The 26,422-nt window shown below is 38.8% G+C and overlaps 3 protein-coding genes across 3 annotated transcripts; all 3 read right to left on the reverse strand.

Moving 5' to 3' along the window:
* Positions 1-278: 278 nt before the first annotated feature.
* Positions 279-1,405, reverse strand: LOC140934735 (adenosine receptor A3-like). Its single transcript, XM_073384309.1, has one exon. The coding sequence runs from the start codon at positions 1,403-1,405 to the stop codon at positions 284-286; it is 1,122 nt and encodes a 373-aa protein (XP_073240410.1). The 3' UTR covers positions 279-283.
* Positions 1,406-5,785: 4,380 nt separating this feature from the next.
* Positions 5,786-15,632, reverse strand: LOC140934736 (uncharacterized). The gene is made up of 13 exons (XM_073384310.1): positions 15,477-15,632; positions 15,155-15,397; positions 14,390-14,502; positions 13,780-14,010; positions 12,460-12,572; positions 11,768-12,180; positions 11,211-11,405; positions 10,871-11,130; positions 9,146-9,623; positions 8,115-8,481; positions 7,272-7,397; positions 6,680-6,920; positions 5,786-6,233 (listed from the first exon to the last, which is right to left on the reverse strand). The coding sequence occupies exons 1-13, from the start codon at positions 15,552-15,554 to the stop codon at positions 5,786-5,788; spliced, it is 3,306 nt and encodes a 1,101-aa protein (XP_073240411.1). The 5' UTR covers positions 15,555-15,632.
* Positions 15,633-21,573: 5,941 nt separating this feature from the next.
* Positions 21,574-25,219, reverse strand: LOC140935819 (uncharacterized). The gene is made up of 3 exons (XM_073385384.1): positions 25,170-25,219; positions 22,887-23,323; positions 21,574-21,742 (listed from the first exon to the last, which is right to left on the reverse strand). Exons 2-3 carry the CDS (start codon positions 23,230-23,232, stop codon positions 21,579-21,581), a joined length of 510 nt encoding a protein of 169 aa, XP_073241485.1. The 5' UTR covers positions 23,233-23,323; positions 25,170-25,219; the 3' UTR covers positions 21,574-21,578.
* Between the last annotated feature and the right edge of the window lie 1,203 nt (positions 25,220-26,422).

The raw sequence follows: 26,422 nt of genomic DNA on the forward strand, positions 1-26,422 counted from the left end.
CAGAGGCCTTGCTGTGGGAGAAAAATTCCAACAAGCGACATGACCTTGAAACATCGACATAAGACAGCTAAAATAGCGGAAAACGATTCAAAGATGAGTTTAAACTGCGACAGCGACGAAGAAAAGCGCAAATGCAATGGTTATATACCGACAGGTACATAGCTTTCCCCGGAGTGCGCAAATTGAAGGGTTTTGAAGTTCACTTGTACTGGCCATGGGGTAAATAAATAGAATATTAGTAAAGTCAACTTGATAAAGAAGGACAACTCGTAATACAAATATTTCACATGCAGTTGTTGATTCTCAGTTTTAGCAACTGAACTGTGATGTCCTTTGATGACCCTTTCCAGTTTGGTAATGATGTTTCTTGACTTGTGAACACCTTTTGTTTATGAATACAATATGTATTCAAAGGTTTTTTCCCGCTAGTGCTGGTTTCTCCTTCTTCTATGTTTTCGTTATTCGTTCGTTGGCCGCACCGAGTTCGAAGAAGTATCGCTTTGAACGCTTGGCGGTATTTTGGAATAGTCCATGCATAAAGAAAAGGGTTTAATCCCGAATTCAGGAACAAAAGCGGCTCAGACAATCTGCTTAGGATTTTTACCATCGAAATTTCCATGCAAGACTCGCAGAGAAGTTCTACATGAAGCATAATGTAAAGAGGAAGCATGCAAAGGATAGCGACCAACAAAAGAAGAAATACAGTTTTCGTCATTTTCTTTTCTGATTTGGCATTAGCTTCGATCTCATCGTGCGTGGGCTTTCTTTTAGTCTGGCTGTTGAAACCTTGGGCCTGTAATGACAGAGCCAGCTGGTTCCTAATTTTGTAATAGATAGAAATATACAGCCCAATTAAGATCGCCCCAAAAAAGGTGTAGTTAACGTGCAAATCCACCCAGTAAAATATATCTTCTGGCACTCCCATGAATCGTAACAAGCTAAAAATGATTGAGTATATCCAAAGAAGAATTATCATTGTCAAAATACGCTTAACATCCATTTTTTGCGCATGTAATAAAGGTGAAGCAACGGCAACGTACCTATCCCAAGCCAACAAAAGAATAGACCAAATAGAAGCGTTTACAAAAACGTAGGCAGTCGATTCTCCTATAATGTACAAAGTATACGCCTCTTTTCCTATGTAGCTGGTTATTTCATAGGCTGCATATAAAGGCTCGGTTATCAAGCCTGTGAGTAAGTCCGCAATTGCCAAATTTACCACCAAATAATTTGCCGTACTCCTCAGGCGTCGAAATGGATCTAGGTAAATTGTCAAACAAAGGGCTGAATTTCCTACAACCGCAATTATTCCAACGAACAAATTCACTATGCCGATTATCAAGGCAGTTTCCTTGCTCTCCGAACTAATTTCTCCAGTGTTACTTGCACTGCTGTTTGAAGCCATGGCTAAACCGAATGGCATTCACCATTAGACGGCGTTTTTCTGTGAGCCAAAAACATAATATCCAACCGAGGTATAAAAAGGGGTATATTGAACGCTTCACCACTTGAGACGAAACAAGTTATTTTCCAGCAAAACAGCGTGAACGGTTAAAAAGAGGTTTTTTCGCAGTTCGTCTTATTGTCAGCCAGTTCTCTTGTTAGTATAATTAAAAGGAATCTATTAAAAAGGTCTGACTGAATTTATTATTGGCAATACCGAGGAAGCTCAAAAGCCGTCTTTAATTTGCATATGAACATTATTTACAAGTTCGAGTTAATGGCTCCAATCGAAGTTATATTTTTCATTGTTAACTACTTGAGAAATTTTTTTCCTGGTGCACTTAAAACGCAGCAGGTACTTGAGTCTTTTCTAAAGACCTCTGCGGTACGAAAGAGCGACTATTATCCTACACTAAAAAGAGTAAAAAGCAATTAGATACATTCACATGTTTATTTATTCTAACCAATTAGCTCTGAAAAACCGGAAGATTTTTTCCGTGGCAGATGCTATGACAAGAAGTAATTTGGTTTGAAAGAAAATGCGTTGGAACAAAATGATACGGAAAGGAAATCGCGGCATTTTTTGCCTAAAGAAGACGTCACATTTGCAACATCCTCACTCTCTCTGGAAAGAAGTAAGTTAAGACAAGAGAGAAAAGGCGGTGACCCTTACATAATCGATTTTTCTCAATCTTTATGTTATTGTAAACATTGCCCACTGGCAGTTTTCACGGACCCTAACCCTCACACACAAAAAAATAAGGCCCAAGCTAATCAAACAGCTCGCGCATTGGATATCAGCAGAAACTCATCAGATGTTAGTAAAATCCAACTAGTGCTCTATTATCAATGCTACGTTCTGATTGGTTGAGCTACTACTAGGTTATAATTATGTTATAGCCCACTAGTAGCGAAAGTTGTTTTGTCTCGATATTTTTGACCATTTAGTTGGATTTTACTAAAACAAATTCGCCCCCATAGCCTCTGAGTCAATAGCCCATTCGGGATCGAGGAATAATTGTTAAGTAAGCACAGCAAAAAATATACGCTAAAGAGTAGATCAATTTACTTTTGTTATATAGAGCCGCCAACTAGAAGAAGATTTCAGTGATCAGTCCTTTTTCTTGCGCTTGATGCAATTGTATATACATACAAAAACCACTTATTCTTAATAATAAAAACAAAGTCTATGGCGGAATTTCATTAAACAATGATCCAGTTTTAAATAATAACCAAATAAAACTCACACACACACTAAAAAATATGCACCTTAACTGCCTAACCCTAAACCCCACCTGAACAACTTCGAATTGAGAAATGTTTTAACATAACAAGCGCATTCCCTCGCTGTTAAACTTTAAGAATATTCATCACATATATGCGCGCCATGGTGTCGGCTACTGTTAGGGGCTCGCGCGGGTACGAATTTCCTTTATAATGAGTATTAAAACTTTAAAGCAGAATAATCAAGATGTTCATTTATTTAATCCAATGGACAATTCACTTTACACATACTCATTCAAACGTCAAACGACTTTAAGAACAGAAAAATGATTAATAAGGATATCATGCCAAACATGAGAATAGTGCCTTTAGTTATCGATATCCTCATTTAACTTACCACGATTCCAAAACCGGCCGATGATACATTTTTACACGATAAAGTTTCCATCTCAAACAAACTATTGTTCACAAATACTAGTGGCAGGAATGTGCTTTATTTTCAAATTTAAAAAAAAAAAGAAAATAAAATAGAGGTTGCTCAATTCCCTTACCTCCAGCCGGGAAGAAAAATTTTTGAGAATAGTTAGGACTATTTTTAAATTTTGAAGGTATATTTCCGATGAACACCTTTTGTCACTACAGAACTCGCTTGTAAGTGTGTAATATACTTGTAGTGTAAAACAAATAACTGATTACAACGTGAAAATCAAACATGCAGCTACTTATAACCAGATAAGAATTATAGAAAAGATAAAACGAAAAAAAAAGTTGTTGGTGAAGGATTGAAATGAATACATTCAACGCTTCTTCCTCGTCAAGAGAAGGTTTTCCCAATAAATTTAAAGCCTACTTGATGTTAAGCTGCAATGAGGCCTCCAGGATAGCCTGCGTCGCAGGCGCTTGGAAGTAGTGGGCGAAAGAGGGAATAATTTTTAATAATTTATCGAGTAATATGATTAAAAAAATGCCATTGATAGCACCCTGGTCGTTATCAAATGAGCAAAACGTAACATATCTGCCTAAAACAGTTCAAGCCAAATGTTTTCACTTGTGTCCCATGAACGGATTCGCAAGCACCAGTACACAATCACACTCTAAATTTTTATAGCACCCACTAACGGGTTCATCGGGAGAAATGGCTATTGTTCTAGGGACATTTACTTACAGTCAGTGAAAGTTTCAAGGTCTGTCATATCGCCCATTGTTATTCTAAAATACTAAGGAAGAGGCAATTTCATTGGTTACCATGAACGCACGGCTTTGCACATCATCAGGAAGTAGGCGGGTTAAACGTACAATAGCCGAATCGCTCTTTTGTTTTCCCTGTACGTACTATAGATTTTGTCCATCTGAAACATGTCTACAAAATTGAAAACACTCGTATCTTTTCGCAAAATAATACTGGGATGTACTTTTCCCGCTGGAATTTGTGAACAATACATTCACTAAGGAAGGAGGTTAACCATGTAAAAAATTCATTTCACGTCAGGGGTTTTCGTTGATCAGTGACTGGTCCTTTACAGCGAGGATACTATTTGAATAAAACAAAATATTTTGTACGTCTAGCAGTGGAAATCTTGAGAACTAGCGGCGAACTGTTAAAACAAAGCTTTTCATTCTTTGAGGACTTGACAGGGTGGCCTCGTGAAAAGAGTCTCCATCTGCTCTATGCCTTGGAACAGGAGCATAAGCAGCCGCCGAAAGCCAGGGGTATGCCGTATAAACTGCCGCTTATAATTAGCCCTACAGGGCTTATACATCTTCGTTAGGGGTCTTAGGAGGGCTTATAAACGCTTAATTTCCCAGGGGGCTTATAACTGGAATAGAAATAAGTGCTTCGAAACAAGCTATACCAGCCTCTGATCAAAATACGTTTTGAATCGGCAACTGATTTAATTTATTATATAGACACCGGTGAAATACTAGGATTTTACCAGTGACGAAAATTTGGTATCCAGTGATAATAAACAGAATATTACATGCCCGCTTGTGGATACGAGTTTTATCTTCTCGAGTTGCACACTCGACGATAAAATTCCTATCCACGCGCGGGCATGGATGATAGACGTGCAAATAGACGGGCCTTTAACTGTGAGGGGAGGGGGGTGACATGTATAAGCGGCAGTTTACGGTATTCCCTTTGTGGTGAGAGGAAATGGGTTTTAGCTGCTCTATCCCGAAGCTCTTGAAGAGAAATCAGTTCATGCAGCAGCCCTGGGCTGTAGAAGAAATTACTCTCTGAAATATAGGCGATTACAATTTACGTTCTCTTTTAAGGAGCAATTAAGATGCACTTGTTCAAGAAAGCATTTGCTTGTTACAGCCAGAGCCTCTGTTAGCGTGGCTACTAGCAAATTTTAAATTTAGATTTAGTTTTAATTTATATTTTAGGAAATTTTTACAGGTTTTTAGCTTTTAATTAATTTTAGACAGTATGTTATATAATTTGTATATATCTTTTATAGACACATGTGTAAGCTTAAATATAGCTTATATATATTTAAGGGCATTTGAGCATATTCACATACTAATTTGCGCCGGACTAGCATTTTTTTTTTATTATTATTAAAGTTACCAGTCGCTGTTCAAGAATTAAATGAGCCCGCGCTCCTCCGAGCAAAAAGCATCATGCGAGAATTCATGTCTCTGGCTTTTTTGTTGTTTTGGCTGCTAAAGCTTCCCATTTCCGTTTTAAATTCAAAGAAATTAATGATTTTATTTCCAAAATTATATCTTATTAGGAGTCCATAACCTGGAGAGTGCACTGACCTCCAATAGGTAGTCCGTGCAACAGGGTTTTCACAGATCAGTATACTTTTGGCATCATATTAGAAAATACATTCCCGCGAGAATGGTAGCGCCGTCTGTGCGTGTGCTCATCAATAGTACATGGTGGCAAAAAGGAAACATTGGCCGGATGTTATAAAAACATCAGAATACTATTTTCTACTCTCTCGTTTTTGCTGCCTGATTAGTAAGACGAAATATTTGATGGTCAAAATTCGTAAATTGAACTGGTCTTTGAAAACGCTATTGCATGGCCACAAAAGAATTGTGCGTTCCGGCTTATGGGCTCCTGATTTTACATGTTGCCAAAAATCTTTTTTGCAGGGCCTCTTTACCTGGATGCTGGCTCAGTTGTTGTGGCTTTTGCAGTTGTGGGTTCGGTGGTTGGTTTTTTTGTCACAGGCGTGGCGGTGGTTGATAAAGCCTCGGGAACTGCTTTGCAGGTGGACGGCTTGGAGTACCTGCTTGACTTTGTCTCGTCATACAGATCAGCCCAGGAAACAAGGTCACCTATTCCCTGGTTGCATGTTTTTGCGAAGGTTGCGATTTCTTGATTTGTGAGAACGCGGTTCCAAAGATTGACCTGGGTCATACGCATTTTATTTAACGACAAAGCCTCTCCGTACTTAAACTTTCCAATTCTTCGTCCTATAAAGTCGTTATAAATGCCGTAGGCTTCCCTCTCTCCGTCAAAATATATCGACCAGACAGCTGTCTTACTTGACCATAAAATGCAGATTTGATGCCATAGTTTATCCTTTAATACATCGACGTTCAGCCTTAATTCAAACAAATTATGAGAACGTTGAGCCGTTAATATAATGTAAGGAATTTACCAGAAAAGTCCGTGCTATGAGATAACAAGAATAACAAAGTGAAGAACGCATTGCCAAGTAAATTTTATCTCCATATCGAAAAATTAAGTGAGCTTTTCTTATCCTTGCAATGTAAGAACCATGCCATTCTCCAAAACGTCAGTCTCTTCTGTTTTGCTCTACAAAGTCATTTTTGGGAGCATAAGGTGCGCAATACATTGGGAATAAATGTGTAAAATGTTAGCTAGATGTGGAGAATTGTGACATTTGGCATGCACCTGACATCGACTATGCTAAGACTAACCGAACAAATGTGTCACATAAAGCATGACAATATCCCTACGAAACTATATATGGTAAATTTTGAATTTGGAGGCTCCAAAAGTTAAAGAAACTCAGTTGTTGATTACCTTTTATTTATGCCACCATGTACGTACAGGAAGTAAAGACTGTCACCTTCCCCAGTTAAGGAAGTGAGCATGTTCATTCCCTGCATCTCCAGCCAAACCGGAAATGCCATGTGGTTATCTTTTTTCCATGTTCCTTCTGTAAGCTTTAGCCACATGCATGTGCTGAGTTCATCCCCGATCGAGATATCTCTCACCTCAATTGGAGTTCCAGTGCCTACTTCTACTTTCCCTTCATAAGATGCTAAAAAAGTTTTAAAAGGCCAGTTAATTACTTTGCTGCATATTGCAGGATTTACGCGTGTTTCCACTTTCAAGTAACACATTTAAGTCTGATGGAAAAGGCCTGATCATAGTTGGGATTATAGTTGGGCTGACTTTAAAAAAAAATTGCGAGGCTTCAATGATAAGAATTAAGACGAGAAGATCACAATAAAGTACTGAAGTGGAAACGCTTCCTGGCATCTTAAGAACACACATTCAAAGCGAATTGCTGGTTTGCAACGTCTGGGGAACCTGTACATCAGCATCCTACTAGTTCCCTCGGATATCGTCACGTTTACATTTTGAATCTACTGTAAGTCAATACACTTACGAACACATTCCCGTTTTTTGTTTATCATAGATGTTGCCGGGCATTCGTCAAGACATCTCGAGCTCCCTGCTGCCTTAACAACTCTACATGCGTTGCACTGTTCATCATTGTCCGGTGCTTTGCAACCTAAATATTATTTAAAATAAAAGGTCAAAGCAAGAGCCTTTCGTCAAATCTCTGAGAACTGTGGGAAGGGTCGGGGCGGGGAAAGCAATAGAGATACTTAGATTAAACCACTTTTTACAATTTTAAAAAATTCATAATGAGGTTTAAGGTAGAAGTCACGTAGAAGTCACAATAATAACCTTACGAAGGGAAACGAAATGAACGTGCCGGGGCTTTCGCTTGTTTTTGTTGATCTTAAAAGAATTTTCTTTCCAAAGAAGGAAATGATTTTTTGCTTCCTGTGACTGGTTCTTAATGTATTTCATGTTCGGGGTTATTCTTAAGTCGTGAAAGCTATAGGCGCATGACCCTTCTGCTCACTGTCACATGAAGGAAGATTAATAAGATTTTCCCTCCCTCCCCCTCCCTTTGGTTCTTATTTGTCCTAGTGGGACGGCGGATGTGCTCTCCATCACCCTTGCTTGTGTAAAATTCTTGTGTATCTGGAATATTTGCCGTTTTTTTAAATTGAATAAACGGCCACTTCTGTGGCCTAATTCATCCCCAAATCAATACGCCATTATTTGGGTCCGAGCCTGCAGAGCTCACCCAAAGCGAGACTCTGCCAGTATCAATAATTCTTTAGCAATATATGTAAAGAAACATGGCAAAGTAAATTGAAATTTTGCGAAACAGGTGTCTAATGTGAAGATTATACCAATTTAAAATCCTACCAACCTGCCACGGGATTGCAGGTTCTGTGACAATTCTTTGCACACAGATTTTCGATTTCGTCTTTCTTGGTATCCCCCTTGCACTGGATATCCGTTCGATTATGCGAGACTATGTGAGCGTCCATGATATTGACTGGCTCGTCCTTGTTTCCAAAAGCATAAAACCTTACATCAAAATTTCTGTCGTTGTCTATCAGGTAAAGATAGACGTTTCCAGCGTCCCTGGTACCTTGGTTCTTGCCGTACTCGATCAACGTGTTTTTACCAGAAATGGTGATGCACACAAAGTAAGACTCGAAAATAACGCCTTCCCCAATGGCCACAGCATTTACATCGGTAATGGATGGTGAGTCAGACGCTGCCTCTTCACCCTACACCAGCGTATAAAATGCTTGTAGCTTAAACTGACTATTGCTAACGAAAACTATTTTAACAATTAAATGATCATCGCAGTTTAATGTACACAATAAGGAAAGCGTAAACACATAAGGCTTGAAAGAGATTCGAACCCGGCCCATGACCTCTGCGATACCGGTGCAGTGCAGCTAACCACTGAGCTTTCAAGCCAGCAGGGAGCGGGGTCGATACTTCGAATTCCGTGACATATCCGTAGAAGATTAAAATATAAATTAAAGTGAATTTATGAAATCTGCTACACTTGAACTGCGGAAGAAAGCTTTAGCAAATGAAAGATCATCACACTGAAACAGTTTATAGAAAAAATGTTTCTCCCGCAGTTCAATATACGACTTAAATATCATATACACTGTATTCACTTTGAATTCATACAATTAGCTTTGTTGCCTCCAGATAACCTCTTCCTTTCAACTTGAGCTAATGGCGCGCAGTAAAGACGTCACATGAGGGTCTTACAAGGAATATATTAGTAGTATAGTGGGGAAGAAATGAGCCCATGGCCATCCTCTTTTAGCCGAATCAAAAATATGGAGGATTCATTTCAAAACCAAATGATTTCTTTAATTTTATACCTTTTGCTAACTCTTTCAAAAACAAAAAAAACACTTTTCAACATACCTTAAAGATGACAACCTTTTTTGTGGAAATTTCCACGACATAACGTGCTTGGAAGTTTTTTGGTGAAGCACTGAACACCACGTATATCGTTCCACTAGACGCTGCAGTAAAGTGAAGACATTGCCCTTGCATGTCTTCCAAGTCTATACGGAGGACATTGGACCATTCGGCGTGGCAAGGTACCCCTATACTGGGTGCGGCGGAAGACCCGCTTCTCTTGCTAGCATGCTCGTCTCGGCTTACTGATTCCACCCGTGCTAATGGTATTCCAATCAAGTCAGTTGGCAATGTAGGAAACACTTTCTTTGATGATTTGTAATCTTCTTCAGCAAGATATAAAAACCCTTTCTTTTCGTTGTAGGATAAATTCAATCCAAATATAGACATTTTACGTTTTCGGTGGTAATTTGTCGAACCACTGAAACCGCTATACAGGTGAAATGTGTTATTACCGTCACTTGTGTACCATTCACCATCCCTTAAGAAAATATAGATATGAAATACTTGTAAAGTTCTGTTTTGAAATTTTCCAATGGGCTTTACTTAGATGGCACCAAACTCTACAGATTTCTCCGTCCGCCAATCTCTTTCCTTCTAATCAATCATGTTTAATTTTTCAGTGACCTTTTTTCCTCCTTCTACACGTATCTTTTGAGTGACAATTAAATACAACATGGTGTTCAGAGTGGGGATGAGGAGGAAAGAGGAGAGTGAAAACCTCATCAAGTTAAGCTAAGTAGTTAATACACTCTAAGCTTTATCATATGGTTTGGTTCCGCGAGTGTTGAGATGATTCGAAACCTGTGTTCTGATGAGCTACAACCCAAGCGGGAAAGATGGTCCTGTCTCGCCCTTTTGCAGGATTTCCCGCTTAAGCTCCTCAAGAAAAAAAACGTTCGTTTGGCCTTATTATGAATATTTTATATTGACCAAATTTGTTCAGGGAACATTGGTCTCTTTTTTGCGTTCTTAAATGGTCTCCATCCATAAGACAGCCAAAAAGAAAGAATTGAAATTGGCGAATATCCAGCTATCTTGGTCAATAACTTGTATACGCTGTACATATTGCTGGTATCCATAGGGGCACTGGAGTATTTCAGTTTTCCCCATGTCTGACTGAGTGATCATGAGTCATACGCGTGTGGAAAATATTTTTCTCGATACGCTTAGGCTTATTATTCTGGCTATGGGTCGGTCTTTTTGCACCTTTCGCCCTCAAGATAAAATGGTTATGGAAAGTGACATTAGACCCGGTTCAGATGCCGAACTGAAAGGTTGAAAGGTTAGGCGTCTGAATCAATTAGGAACACCTATTTCAATTTGGAACGGCTCACCCGTTTTTCCCGCCTAGCCGGAATTTCGGCTTTGGAGCGACTTTGATTCAGACGCCGAACTTTTCAAGCTGTTTTCATGTCCCGAACCTAATGTATAAATTATTTATTTATGAAACGAATTTTGCAAGCAGTTTTATCGAAATTTACATTTTCCTCCTCTTGAATTTTGTTCAGCTGGAATTAAGATCGGTGTCTGATATCAATTCAGCCCATTGAGTCAGCCTTATTTCGAATTAGGTTCAGCTCATGAAAAGTTCGGCGTCTGAACCGGGCCTTAGACATTTTTTGTGGGTAAAAAGGCGCAGTTATTATTGCAGTACTTTTGAGGCTTAAAAGTGTGCACAATAAATTAATGAAGTCAAAACGTGCTTTTCTAATATTAAAGACGTACCTGTAGCGAACATTCCTCCTCATGTCCTTTGAAATACTGAAAGCAATATGCAGTGGGTTTGTTAGATCACTCAGCATGTCAAATGTTACTTGAAAAGTGGAGTCACCGCGGATAAGCTCTTTCCATTTGGGAACCGCTACTTTATCATTCATCCATTTGTCTGCTGACTGTCCGGGTTGGGTAGTAGGTTTTGTCGTGGGATTGGTCACTGTATCAGGCGGACATTTTTCAAGACGGACATCCGATAGAGAAACGGGCCCCTAAACATTAATTAAGCACAGAGACATTTTAGTTTTAGCGAATGATATACACTATGGGTTCACATCAACATCAGCATTACCTCCTCCATGTAGATTTCAATGGCTCTCTTTAAACTTGTCCTCTTGTCCATAATTGCTGTCTCCAGGTTTTGTCGGCTGTCGTATTCGCAATAAACTTTCTTCTTCGTTCCTTTAATGGGAAAGGTGTAATAGAACTTACGCCCATCTTTGTCAGTCTCGATTTCTGCCGCTTTCCCCTCGCAGCCGTAGCTTACCTGGAGGAAAAAGTCCGCGGTAAGATGGACCGCCCAAAGTCGACTATGTTTTAGTTCCTCAGCCAGGAAGTAGGGAGGGAAGACACACTAGATATAAAACCTTGCTTTTGAAGACAAAACAAATTAAGGTATTATTCATAAGCGATAAGCAGCAAGAATTTTCACATTCTGTGCAACCTGAAGTTGATCTTTTCTCTCTTTGGTCTGTCTCGACAACGTCATACAGGAGTACTGGAGCTATGAAAACAAAACTTAATTTTGTCAAGCGAAACCCCAAACAGGACACCAACGTTATTCGGCGTTTCATAAGCTCGCGATAAATGATCAACTCTTAACTAATCAATCCAAAAACAAATGCTCACCTTCTCTTCTGGAAACAAATCACTGGCCCGGAAATTCACCAGGTCGGAAGTTTTTCCCATTACAAATTTATACGCCTTTGGGTACTTAGGAATCGACTGCAGCCATTCTTTGAATTCTGTCTTAAACGTTGGTGAGTAGATGTCAGACAGAATGGACGCTATATCTTGACTTCCTCCTTTGGCTTCAACCTCTGTGGAAGTTGTTTTAGTCTGTTGTCTTACAGACACTCCTCCCTCATTTGTATACTTTGCACCGACACTCGCAAAAAGAGTCTTATATTCAAATTCCATTTTCTCGGAAAACTGGGTTTTAGATCCTGCCTCCTTGGCGTCCATTCTCTTACGTATTTCCAGTTCTCCGCCAAATCTCGCTGATTTGATATAATGGGTTCCCCATCTTTGAATAAAATTTTCTATTACAAAGCAAAAGAAGAAAGGCAGTTGTTTTACTTGTAGATATACTCAGCTTACTCAGTAAAACATGGTCACTTTAAATATAATAACAATAATTTTCAAGCAAAGAGACGAAATATTTCTAGTTTTAAAGACTAACTAGGTTACCGTGTCGAGGTTTTACACTGATTCGTTTCAAGAAAGTAAGTAATGAGAACGTCTACTTCAGGCCAGGCCGAATTATCAAAGGAACCAGAGAGTTCTTTTACTTTTCTTTAAATATTTCTGCCGGTACTTACGGTATTTTGTTGGAGCTCTTGCATCGAAGTATGATCTTGGAAGTTTCATAAATTCTCGCAGAAATGCAACGCTTAAATCCTCCGGCTTAACTTCATCCATGAAAATTTCATACCTTGGTTAATGCAGCACAAGAATAGAAATGATTAACAATGATGATAATTAAAATGTAGTACTAGTTAAAAAGAGGTTTATTTCTCTATTTTGACCATTAATTTTCATATAATACCATGAAAACTTCTTTTTCGATTTCGTACTTTAAAGTAGTCGGGCGTTCTAGTATCGAAATGCCGTTATCCACAAATGCGCCATCGAAAAACACTTTTTTGCATTTTAGAGAGCAAACATATTAAATTTTTCAGAAAAAAAAACAAAATTTAAAACAATTTCACTGTGCACAATTGCCAAGGAAGAAAGAGAGACCATTTTTACACGCATGCTCAACTAGAGCCAGTTCGTTTTTAAACCTCATTCAAATGCTGAAGCATCCACTGATGTCATCGTGTAAAATTTTAATTTTGTATTACTATTATTTAGGAATCTCAATATGAAAAAGAACGCTGGCGTTGGAACGGAAAATAATACCGTGGTAATTTTAGAGGGCTACAAGTGAACATATGGAGAATATGTCGTTACGGAAACGAAACCGAACGAGCGAGTTTAAATCAGGAAAACCTAAACGTTCAATCGGTGGTTATGGGTGTATCGAATAAGGACCACGCATTAAAAAGACGCGAAAGTTTAGAATACGTCAATACACGGCAGGGACTACCCCGCATAAACATAAGCCAACAAGTGCGCATTAGTTAAAATCTTACATCTGAGAAAATTTCGGCTCTTCCCCTTGCGTAAAGAACAGAATGACTTACGTAGTAAAAACTTCATGCTTTCACAGTCTAATAATTTGAAGATCAACATCATTTCGAACCCAGGCGCACCAACACCTGCAAACGATTAGACTTTCTAGTAGTCTTTTCGGATGAGGACGAAAAGCCGTAGGTCCCGTCTCAGAGCACTTACACTTATCTGGTTCTTGACGGACGTAAAAAAAACACACCACTATTCGAAAAGAGTAGGTGACGTAGACTCCGGTGTTGTGGTCAACCTTCACAAATCACATCATTCTCATCATGGATCTGGTGGGTACAGTAACCTCATAAATGGACTGAGAGCGGCTGCCAGTGGCGCCCTTGTATGCTGACGTCCGAGCTTACTGTTCACATCTTAAAAATGTATTGTAAGAGGGCACGTCTGTTGTCCTCTCATCCACGACTCTTCATTCATTCATTCATTCTACTGCCATCAGTCTAACGGTCACTTACCTGTCTACATCAATATCCAAAACAGACATAAACTGCTGTCCAGCAGTCGAGGTTGAGCTTCCCCAGGCCTTTCTTGCTCCTGCATAAAACCCGAAGTACGACCCAGATACACCAGCTTCTTTCTGCAAATATTGCTGAAATTCTGCACGGCTCTCAAACGTGTGCATAGTAGCCGAGGTATCGTAAATTCCATGGACGTTCATGGTATCGGGCACATCGAAATCGTCATACCTACAATTATTCATTCATATTAATATTTTCTAATAGTGTGTGGAGTGGCTGACATAAAGCCTACACACTTCCACCCTAATTGACACTTTAAGAGCGTCAAAAATGAAATTATCTTTAAATTTATTTGATAGATGACTGTTTTTTGTAAGGATAGGGCAACTGACTTTGTCACTAAAAGGATTCGTCGCATCACATGCAGTCTGATCCATAAGACCTCCATTTTGGCTCCACATAATTGACATAAAAGTATCAATTCAAATTTCATCTAATTAAATCAATTGATATGAATATTTGAAATACTCTGTTATTGATACTCACCGCACTTTTCCCAGACAGGACCTAAGGAGTCATTTCGTGTATGAACTGTATTCAGACTTACGTTGCCTTGTTTTTACAGTTTCTCTGCACAATGCTCATTTTTCTTGACTCTGGACTGTAATCTCCGCGACCATCAAAGCCAACTCCTAGGAAGGCTGCTCCGTCAATCATGTTCTGCAAGAAAATGTAAAACCTGAATTGTTCTTCACAGCTGACCTACCCTTCCTCTTCTGAGGGCCGATGATAGTAGTATAGGGAGCAAAGAATTAACCCCTTTTTTGGGCAGGGATTTCATTAAGGGAGCCGGAATACATCAACGCCGATGACGTCATAGCCTTTTGTGTTTTCATGAATAACACGTGGCGGAATTTCATTAAGATAAGGTAATGTGCTATTTTTAAGTGGTTTTATATATACAGATTTTTTAGTCATTTCTGGGTCGTTGAATGTCTTGCGTTTTGATTGTGGTTGACTAAAAAGTAAGAAAAGAATTAAAAAGTTGGTTGATTCATGTTGTTGTCTAAGGAATGAGCGCAAGTCGTATGTGACTTAAAATAACTGAGTCGTAAGTTAATTGTGTAAGTTCAATTTCCTGCTGTTTTTATTGTCCAACAAGTTGCTTCAGTTCCGGTTCACTGATTCTTGGCAGGCATCTCGTGCATATTATATGATTCTTATATAGATATATTATATAGATCTCTACTTGAAATTTTTGTTTTTATAAAAGTATATTTATTTATTAAAAATCTGACCGGTGGTGGAAACCGGTGTGCATCTGCGCCTGCTTCGTCCTTCCACACATCATTCACCTATGAGGGTCACCTACCTGACAGACATTGGAAGTCCATTTCGCGTTATAGCAAGGATCACTGGCTGTATAATTTGTTCCCCAGCAGCCATTCATCATGACATATCCCACACCCGTATTGGGTGCATAAGTATATGGAACCTCTCCTTGCTCTTTTTCGGGTTTTTCTACTTCCGAAAGAGCCGTCTCCATGTGGTATCCAGAGGGTACAAACATGTCTGGTGTACTCCAGCCTTTGTCTGGCATGATGTCCAATTTAATCTGGTAATAACGATGAAGAATCTTTAATGGAGAGTCATCTTTATTCAGTCTCAGCTCCTAAGTTTGCAGATGCACTTACGTTTTTGGCTAAAAAGTTTGAGGCTTTCTCCTGAGCTTCGTCGATGATCTTGAGCTGTTTGTCAACCAATTTGTTCATCACTTCCAATCCTTTGTCCACAACAGCTTCTTGAACCTTGGGGTTCTTTAAAACAGACGCTGCTAATGGCAGAGCCCTTTTTGAGCCTTGAGCGCTTTGTTCTAAACAAAGATACAGACAGATACGTAAGCCATTGTGACCAAACCAACCCCGTCCCCAAAACAAATATCCACAATATTGAACTAAGCACACATTGATTACTACTTTGCTCTGTGGCATGCTTTTTAAGCCTGGCACCAAAAACATTGAAAGAATTTTAACTTATACGCTTATGCTCGACCTCTTAGGCATCTTCTCCTGATTTCATTTACTCACGTAAAATCTACGTCAGTACGCACGTAAAAAATACGCGACAGGGAAAATCCGCCTTTGTCTCGTTAGTTTCAGGGTGCCTCTTTGACCCCTTAAGGTGAGTGAAGGAACAGTCAGGCGCAAGTGCAGGTAACCTTGAAAACGTTTTTGCTCGAAAGCCCCTCTCTCAATTAGCTACCACGTCATGGGGATCCCGCAACACCTGAAAACAGCCATTTTAACGATGACTTCAAGTTGATTTTATTCAGGCTCAGTACCCTGTTTGGTTGTTTCTTGTAGAGTACTTTTCTTGGACTCATCCTTCAACCTTTCTTTTCCTTGCCAAGATGGATCCTCACTGAGTGTGTGTTTCTTAACTGATTTATGGAATTCTCTTAATTTCAGCTCATCATTTTTCCTTGGTCCTTTTTCCAGGGCTACACCTAGGTAACAAAACGAAAAAGACAAAAACAAATAGGCGATTGAGAATTGAAATCAGAAGCTTCCTGAGCACTTGACAGGTGTGATTTCAGAACAAAACCGCAACGGTGTGATTTGCACAGTCAGACTGGAAAGACGAAAATTATTTTTCCTAAGCCGCATTATCCAATACTCCGTTGAGTTAAGTTTTGTTTCACTTTTGAAATTAAAAGCAACTACTTTTAATATAAAAAAGATCGACGAGTCTTTTTAAATCACCATCACCTGAATTAACCTAAAATGTCACTTTCATTGTCCACTTGTTCAAACGACGATGACGCAGATCAAGATTAAGTTATCCTAACAACTCGGCATGTGCACTGTTATCAATTTAATAACCAGGATTAGATCAAACTTGGACTAGGAGCGTTTCTGTATGACATTTCCGCGGGTCACTTTGATTTATTATTAAATAAATTAAGTTAATGCACGTAAAATGTCTTTTTCTATTGCCTCGCGCGTCTTAGGTTATTGCGTGTTATTCAGTAGAAATATAGATTACGTTTCTATATCTCTGTCTTGTCTCTGATGCAGACCAATGTGACTACTTACAACAATAAGCCATGCAAAAGGTAGCGACGAACAGCAGATAAGTTCTTCGTTTCATTATTCTTCCTGAAAAAATAAACCTTCATTCATAAGTCAGTATCACACACTGTGATAGACCAGTATATTAAAATTTGTATTTGGCGCAGTGGTGAGAGCACTCGCCTCTCACAAATGTGGCCCGGGTTCAAATCCCAGCGTCGATTCCATGTGTGGGCTGAGTTTATTGCTGGTTCTCTGCCTTGCTCCGAGAGGTTTTTCGCCGGGTACTCCGGTTTCCCCCCCCCCCCCCAAAAAAAAAACCCCGACATTTCCAAATTCCAGTTACACCAGTAATGGTAGTCAAGAGATTTTCAATATTTTTTTTTTCAAACGGACGAATAACATTTATAAAATTTGAGGGCTGTTTCCTGAAAGGTCAAATACGTTCAAACGGTTTTAAAATTCCCAAATGTTGCATAGTAAAATGCTTGAATTTTATTGTTCCATTTGAAAAAAAAAAAACTTGAGATTCTTTTCTTTTCAGAAAGCGTTTTGATTGGACAATCTTCTTCCAAGAGGCCTGGTTTCAGTGCCCGTACTGTAAGTCACTGTTTATGGTTATTTAATTTATAATTTCCTATAAACGTAGCCAAAAATGAACTCTTTGAGAGGAAGTCATTACTACTACATTAACAGTTCGGTGAATTAGTCTTCAGGTTTAACTGGAATCCTTCTTCAAAATTTCAATTTGTGACATTACAAATCAGAGACCTAATTTACTTAGCCGGCCATAGTTAATATATACCTTAACCATTGCCTATCAACAACACACCATTGTTGGGAAAAATATTGATATTAGTGGATAATTTTAATATAACAGTGGAACGTCATTAATACAGTCATTGTACTACTCCATGAGTTAGAGGTTTATTAAAGTCCTTTAGATTCTAGGACGAGAACGACTACGAGTACGAGAATTAACTGTTTTTTCGCGTATTCTAAGATAATAGACACCCCGGATAGCTTCATTGTACATCTTTTTCACCCAAAAAATTAGCACTGTTATCTTGATTGAAGGAGGTTAATCTTTGTTCCAGTCGCAAAATAATAAAACCTTTAAGACTTTATAACTTGTGTCCGCTAACACGACATTCTCGCTAAAACTCGTAGCAGAATGACGATGACTATAAAATCACATTTTCCCACCAAAATGACGCTTGTTTACGCGCGCTTACTACTTAGTATTGAGAAAATCTCTTACTCGTAGTCGTACACGTCTTAGAATCTAAAAGTCTCTAATAAAACCAAATGTCACGGCCCCCTTTATTGATCTATCCTATGACTGTCAGTGGTAGGTCAGATCATTTACTAATGCAAATGTAAGGTTAGATAGATTGATAGTTTATTAAATTGAAAAATATTCTATAACCAAATGCCTAAAAGTACCTTAAACTTACCTTGCTATCATAACCGGCTTGATAGAATGGTAAAAGTCTTTTGAAATATTACCGCCAAGCTGGGTTAGTTAAGTTATTAATATTTGAAAGTTGAAACCCACTTTGCTTGGCCGAGCATAGCATAGCGGAAAAACAGGTCGCTTTATTTTTCTTAATTGTTTAGTGTTTTATAGACAATATTTCCCACTCATACTTTCATTCAAGAGCACTCCTTTCAAGTAACCGGTTACTTGTGTTCTATATAAATTATTTTCTTTTCTGGAACTTATTTTCGTAGACTTATTCACTGACATTGCCGGCCAGCCAGGCAGGCCAAGCTGCCGGTACTCAAAATGGTGGTCTTAGTTAGAGCCTTTTTATGTCTGTTGTAGGAGTTACTGACCGCAGTATCACAAGAATTTTTAAAAGCTTTAGTAAACTATCCTCGAAGAACATTCCCTAGTAGAGAAAATGGCCCGGAAAAAAGACAGGAATAAAATCAAGTTATTTTCTAAGGTAACAGAAGATGATATTATGGGTTTTTATCGACTTTTCTCAAATCAGAAAAATTGCCAGTCAAAACTCAGTGATTTATATGAGGGTCTGGATGAGGTTAACTGACAACTGACCAATGCCCAAAAGTTTAACTGACAACTGACAAATCGCCTAAAATTTAAATGACAACTGACATTTGCCTTTGGTTTTACTGACAACTGACAAAACTGATTGTCCTTTATTTTCTGCAGAACCAGTTGCAGACCTTTTTGTAGCATTGTTCCACTCTTTTCGTCAGATGATGTAATCAAATATGCGTTTATATGGGTAATCTTAGCTAGGTAATTTGCTGTAAAAGTTATGTGTGTCATGCACCATCCGTTGACGCTCCTCTGAGAACGCACCAGTATACACGATGGCTGCTGGTGAGGGTGGTGTAAAAGCAATTGTAAGCGTTTACCGAGATGAATCAGACACGGTCTTTCTTGGTCTTTCTTGCAATCAACATACGTATAAAATTTATTTATACAAGCCTTGAGTTGCATTGTTTGGTAATAATTTTCCTTGGCAACCCTAAATAAGGTAGTACTAAAAGGATTTCTTTTTTGGGTACCGTGACTGTTGGGTTCCTTGGTTTGTTTTGTTGCCTACTCAAGACTTCATTAATGTTGTAATTGGCTTGTTAGCTTATTTGGTAAAGCGCTGCACCGGTATCGCAGAGGTCAAGGGTTCGAATCCCGTACAAGCCTGAATTTTTTTCGGCTTTTTTTGCAACTGCAAAAGTTGCGTATATAACTGCGATGATCTTCCTTCATATTAAAGAGGAATATTGTCACAATCTCATGACAACTCTAGATGATATGTATGACTGACAGAACAGTGATAGTTTTTTGCAGCTGCACGCGGATGATCGTTGAAGCAATAAGTTTATCAAGGGTTCTAGTTTTTTTATCTTCTCTAATAGGCATTTACTGTTAAAGAGCCGTGATTGGGGTCAAGTGTGCATAAGCAATTAATGCGATCCAAGCAGCCTTTATGCCAATAATAATAATATATAACGATTAGGAACTCTCCTCCTCTCTCTGCGAATTAAGCTTAAGTTTTACGTTACTTTATTTAGTTGACTTGTTCATCAATAAGATTAAAACTAAACTTAATGATCTTTTTTTACAGAATGATTTTAAATACAAAAAGAATTTACAACTCCTTTTGAAGAAAGTTCCCCGCAAGAGCTAAACAAATGCCTTCAAAAGTTGTATTTGTCGGTAAGAAAAAGCCACGACCGCGGCCGTTCGGTCATTGCGCGCCAAAATTGTAATCGTTGGCAACAGTAAATGAGTTAAAAAAACATTATTTTTGTGCTCAATTATTTCACTGTCTTAGTATGTACTAAAACAATTACTCACCTCAGTGTCGGTGGCCAGTGGTGGTTATTTTACTTCGCCGCTTCGAGGCTTCGGTGAATTTGTCACCACTAGCCACCTTCACTTCGGTGAATAATTGTTATATATTGAAAACCATAACGATCTTCCATTGCTTAATCCTTTTTAATACAAACGGACCACCTGGCACCCGGATGAAGATAATTTTAAGATATAAGCTTGCCCCTCATTTGATCATTTAATTCTTGCGAATGTCCTTAACCTCCTCGAAACTATGATCCATCATATGACTGGTCAGCGGTGAAACTAGAACGAAAGAAAAGAGAGCGCTCCCCACGTTAGTTGTGGAATTTTAATCTGTTAAACCTGATTCGTGTTTTAGGTCTTGTTGAGGAACTAAGCCCTTTTCTCTACTAGAAGATCTCAAGACTTCTTCTCACTTCTTACCAACTAAATCGCTGCAGAAACTCATTTTTCTGTTCGAAAGTTGCATGTTTGGGAACAATGTTCAGTTAATCTTAAGACAATCTTAGTCATCTGCTTGGTTATTGGTTTTAGGTCTTCAACGTCTTTCTGGGTGAACTGTAGGTTAGAGTTTAGCTCAGCCAGGTCTTTAACAACGCCATCAATTCTGCTGTTAACATTTGTCAACAATGAATCAAATAAATTGCGAAACAACGATTCTTGTATTTTCATTATCTCATATACATTACATAGTCGCCATCACCTTCTTGTTCTAATTCGTCGACGCAATCTTTGATAACAAGGGACTCTTCATGAACTTGATCAGTTTTTTTGCTTCTGTTTTTACGCGACGGTTCACTCATTTTATCCGCTTATTCAGCAGGAATCTTACTGATTTGACTTGAGATTCCAAATTTGTTTGATTAAAATTTAGAATGAATTTTCGGGAGCACAGCTCCACACGTCTGCACTCTCCACGTCTCACGAAAGTGAGACATTTTCTGATTTCTCTCTCGATCTCATTTTTGAATCCGAAAAGTTTAGGTTTCATTTTTTCTACGCGAAATAGCCTAACTTGTCATCTACACATTTTTAGCCGTCCTCAAGTAATAGAAAATTCTAGGCAATAGTTGCTTCTACGAGCAGATGTTTTACAGAAAACAGTCATTGGGTGCCCCTGATATTTCAAAGATGGATAATTTAAAAATGAATGTCATGCACTGTGCGCATCGTGAGAGGAAGAGTCTGAGTAGTTCGATCTCCTTCCACAAAAATTCTTTGATCCACTTCAGTTTTATAGCATTAATCAAATACTATGATCATTGACTCTCTACTTGTCGCACTGCCACGACGATCTACTGATTCTAATGGTGTATCCCGGATTCAGGCTATTTCCTTTCTATTTATATGCATTGCCAAGTAAACTGAGAAAAGACGTTTATCATTTTCTACATTTTATTGGAGTGCTTTTTTTGTAGGTGGGTAGACACTACAGGAAAATGTCGGCGAGCATGACCGGCTTTTGAATTTCCCTTGTATTTCCAGAGGGCACCTGAACCTGGTTCATCATCTGTATGAAAACTTTTGGAGTCGATGTTGAAATCGTCTGGTTCTGTGAATACCAAACAGAAAGCAAATTTACAGCTGCAATTACTTGTTAGTTTGTCAGTATTAGTGGTCCAATCTTATAACCAGTCTTTTAACATTCACAAATTTTATAAGTATTCAAATTTTGACCGTTTCATCCAATGAATATTGAACGATATGATGAAACATTTTCTAAAAAAATTGTTTATTTGGGCATTAGTTTTTATACCCACACGACATATCGCATGAGAGTGAATCTGGGCAAATTAGATTTCAATACGCTACGTGTGGACGTGAAAATGTTTGAATCCGCAAAGAAAAATTTGCGGATTCAAAAATTTCGGGACACCTGTGGACGTGGCCTTATAGTCTCAAACGAACGTCTCCATATGCAGTTTCAGCCTAGGCTACTCCTGTATGGGTAATAATTAATATTGTTTTTTTTTTCTGTGAGCTCATAATATGCAATTTACACCCCAAAGCAAGACGACAGGCATCCTTATCCTTTATTAATTTGGAGCAAGCACGATTCATTGTTATTGAGAGAAGGTCAGTACTAGCTAGCGGCGTTACATGTGGGAGGGATGCCATAAACCAAATCATGCATGTCCACTAGCCTTTGTATCAAATATTTTTAACTTGAAAATATTCTAAAATTTGCTGGGAAAATGAATGTAAAAAGACACTTTTAGCTTGTACGTTTTATTTTCCCAATCCAGACCACGTGATGTTCTCAAGGGAATTTACCTTTGGTCTTTTCATAAATTGTGCATACATATGCATGCAAGTGGAGAGGACAAAATTGAAAATTACCGCGGTTCTATCGGGGTAACTTGACATGGTCTGAAATGGAAAACAAATAGTACATGCAAGCTAAAAAGGTCTGCTAATCTCCACTCAAGAGATTTGGGACCAGGATAATTGTATCTAACTCTTCTGCAGGACTACTTTTCCCAAAAAAGTAACTCTTTTGTTGTGAAGAGGGAACAGTGCAAATCACGGGCAGTCTAAAGGCGATGTTTAAAATAATATTCAATTCATTGTGTGACTTTTTGGTTTCAATATGCTAGTGCCACATGTTACAATTTTCACCAGATTATCACACTTTTATAATAAATTTAAACTAACAGACTATTTCTTAGAAAACTCCTTTGGAAAATTGCGCGTACCTATGGGAAAATCCTGCTTATGTCCCTGGGTAGCAGTTGTCGTTGCTTTGTCTTGGGTCTGTGCTGAATGCGCCTCGCATGTGGATGGCTTAGAGAACACTGCAGTCTTACTCACGTCATAAAGGTCTGCCCACGAGACCACATTGCCCAAACCGTCCACACCTGCGTCGCATTTTCCAGACAATCTTTTGATTTCTTGGCTGGTTAAAACCCGATTCCAAATATTCACTTGCGAAAGTAAAATTTGGTTGGAGCCGAGAACTGCTCCCCAATCCGGGAAGGATATTTTAAGCTGAGTTGTATCCTTAAAATCGTAGAGTCCTGTCTTTTCCTCGTTTCCATCCATGTAAATTGCCCAAGCAGATGTTCTGCTAGACCAGGCATGGCACACCTGATGCCAGCTCTTGTCCCCAAGAGACTCCTTCTGCAAGTATATGCTAAATAAATTGAAAAATTTAAGTCAGAGTACAAAAAAAACTAGATCAATGCAAGCTCTTTGTTCCTCCTGGAGCCTTGATCCCGCTTATATTTAGAGTTTTAAAGGCACCAGAAACAATAGTTGTCTAAATGGAGTCTCCACCAAAGAACTTGTGAACATTATCCATATCAAGGGAGGATATATATTAAATTTACAATGCTTACATTTTAAACAATGCAGACAAACAGACCTTTTTACCGATACGGCGGCCATATTGAATTCATTAGATTTAAGGAGCATTATGGGATGCCCAGGGGGCATGAGCACGACCCGATATACTCGCTCAGTATTTACGCGCGCTTTCCGGGCCAATTTTTCTTTAAGTTTTCCTAGAAAAAGATTGTAATGGCAAAAAATGATCGTTGTGCCGTGTTTGGATGTAATAATGATCGCCTTTTTCCCGAGAAATATTCAGTGAAGTTCTCTGTTTGCCCGAAAAGCGCACGTAAATACTGAGCGAGTGCCCCCTAGGCAGCCCATAATACTCCTTAAATCTAGTAAATTCAATACGGCCGCCGTATCGGTAAAAAGGTCTATTACTACCAGCGATGGAGTGAACGTATTCAACAAGTTACCATAACATTGTAGCTGGGGTTCATTCCAATATGGTCGAGAACACAAACGTATTGCCAGCACCTTTGCCCTCTGAGCAAAAATCTAATCATAGAGTTGAAAGAAGACTAACAATTTAACCACTCTTCAGGGACGGCCAATTTTCATCATTGACATATTTCGAGAGAGAATAATTTTTTATAATATAAGGACTGTTAAACCTCGGACGAACAAGAGGAGGGGGGGGGGGGGGTGGATACCTAAGGTTTTTCTGAGTTTTCTCCTAGAGGATAAGACATCAGTACATGATGTTTTGAGTAGTTGTTCGTTCATCCCTCGCACGCATTTTGAGTCAAGTTCAGTGATTTCCATGGTTAAGAGATATGATGTCATAAGTAGGAGGTGTTCAAGCCATTTTTGAAAGAAAGTACTGCTTTTTCAACTTTTTTCGACAATAAAAGTACTTCTTGTGGCTAAAATCATGCAAAGTGCTTATTTATGTGTTATTTTTCATCTCAAGCACAAAAAAGCCACCATTCTCCCGGTTTTTACCTGATTTCTAATTCTTGGTAAAATTCAAGATGGCGACCATTGTTGGTGACGTCACACGCCATTTTTGGCCGTTTTTTTGCTGAAGGTAAAATCGTTCGAAATACTGCAACATATCAAAAACTCTTGGGGGTCTATCCGCCCCCCCCCCCCCCCTCCTGTACCATGGTGGGGGTATGAATTTTCATGTACGTCCGTCCGAAGGTTAAGATGAATTTTTTCACCTTCATTTTAGCTTTCTCGCCCGTCTTTTAAATCTAAACTATCCGATAACACTTTTAAACCTCAAGAGGGCTTTTTATTTTGCAAATTGATAACGTCACATGCAAATAAGCACGGGCCCCCAATTTTACACCTGCCAAGCACCACTTGAGTTTTATCCACGTTATAGTAAATCTGAATACTGTGTAGTGCTCATAATCACTGTCTCGACAGTTGCTGTGTAATATGGAAATGAAGCTATTGTTAGCTAGCGAAGCATCTGACAGGCGCACGCGTGAATGTTTTATGTACGAAAGACAAAATTGATCTTACTATATGAAACCTTTTGATGGTGATGTGTTCCACATAAATCTTAGAGAATTCATCTTTCCAACCCACGTATATTGATTCCAGAAATAAAACCCGCTGACTGCAAACATTCGAAGATTTACTAGTCTAGCACTTGTCTCGGCAAGACTTTCATCTTCAACCCAGTTATTTACCAATCGCATCCAAAAACACAAAGTGTACTGTTCAGCTCCAGGTAAGACCTCTTCATGCTCGAGCGAATTTTGCCCTTGAAGTTGATAGTCGAATGACTCTGTGGAAATAAAACACTGATAAAAAGGGTATTTCATGCAGGTTAAGACTGTGTGACCCACCTGGCAGTCTACGTCAAAGTCCAACAAGTTCGCAACGCTGATTTTTGGAACATCTCAGCTTTTAGAGTTTGGCATCGACTTTCTAAACTGCCAGAAACTAATTATTATGTTTCAGTCGCTGGAATGGGCCGCACGATGTCGAAGTCTCTGCAATCGGCCACAGTTGCTCCAAAGAGGACTATAAAATAGCCCAACCTAACCCTTGACAGCTGGGCTTAGCTGCTCGAAGGGTTTCTCGTTCTTTCAATTGTCGCTTTTCCTTTTAGAGCATCCAATTACCAAATTGTAGATAAAAAGAATACAACTGAATTTGCTATTTACAATAACTGAATTATATCTAGCTCGCTGACTGGCTAATTTTTATTATTAATAAGAGGACAAACACATGAAATATGAATTTATGCAAATACACGGTCATTTGCCCAACGAAAGCCGAACTTCGGTGTTTTTGCTTAGTTTAGTTTCGTAGAAGATTCACTTTCTGTTCTCTGAGAAAAATAGCCAGACAGCTCTGATGCAAGCCTTACACCTGTTTGGATTATCTGCAAAAAGGTTTAAGTAGAGGAAACTTACAAGACATTTAGTTTCCTAATTAAAGTGGAGACGGTGACTTGCAATTTCAAAACTGCGATTGGAATAAGCTTTTGATATTCGTATACTGATAAGTAGCTTCAAAGTTAAAAAAGTAAGAAAACAATTCTGAGGGTCTAGTTTCAGTATTAAAAATAAGCACATTACTGACGGTCCGTAGTTTTCTTTTGACAAGTATTAAGTGTTTTTCTGATCCTTTTTTCTGAAAGCAAAACAGGCATGAAAACTTCACTTTCAGTTTGATTGTACACAGCTCATATATCTGAGTGGCATTCAGGACGACAAACAATACAAGAACTGAAGTAAACAACCGGTCGTGCTATACGCTATTTCTGTTGGTACTTATCGATAATTAGCAACTCTTCAAACCTGCCAGGTCAGTTTGACCTATAGACAGCTAAACCGTACATTGCTTCGACTTGTTGGGTTACTCCAACGTCTCCAAAAACCTTTTCTTGGAATAATATTTAACTTTGGGCTAGTTTATACGGCCCTAAAATGCC

This window comes from Porites lutea, chromosome 4 (assembly GCF_958299795.1).
Source record: "Porites lutea chromosome 4, jaPorLute2.1, whole genome shotgun sequence".
Taxonomy (NCBI): Eukaryota; Metazoa; Cnidaria; class Anthozoa; order Scleractinia; family Poritidae; genus Porites; species Porites lutea.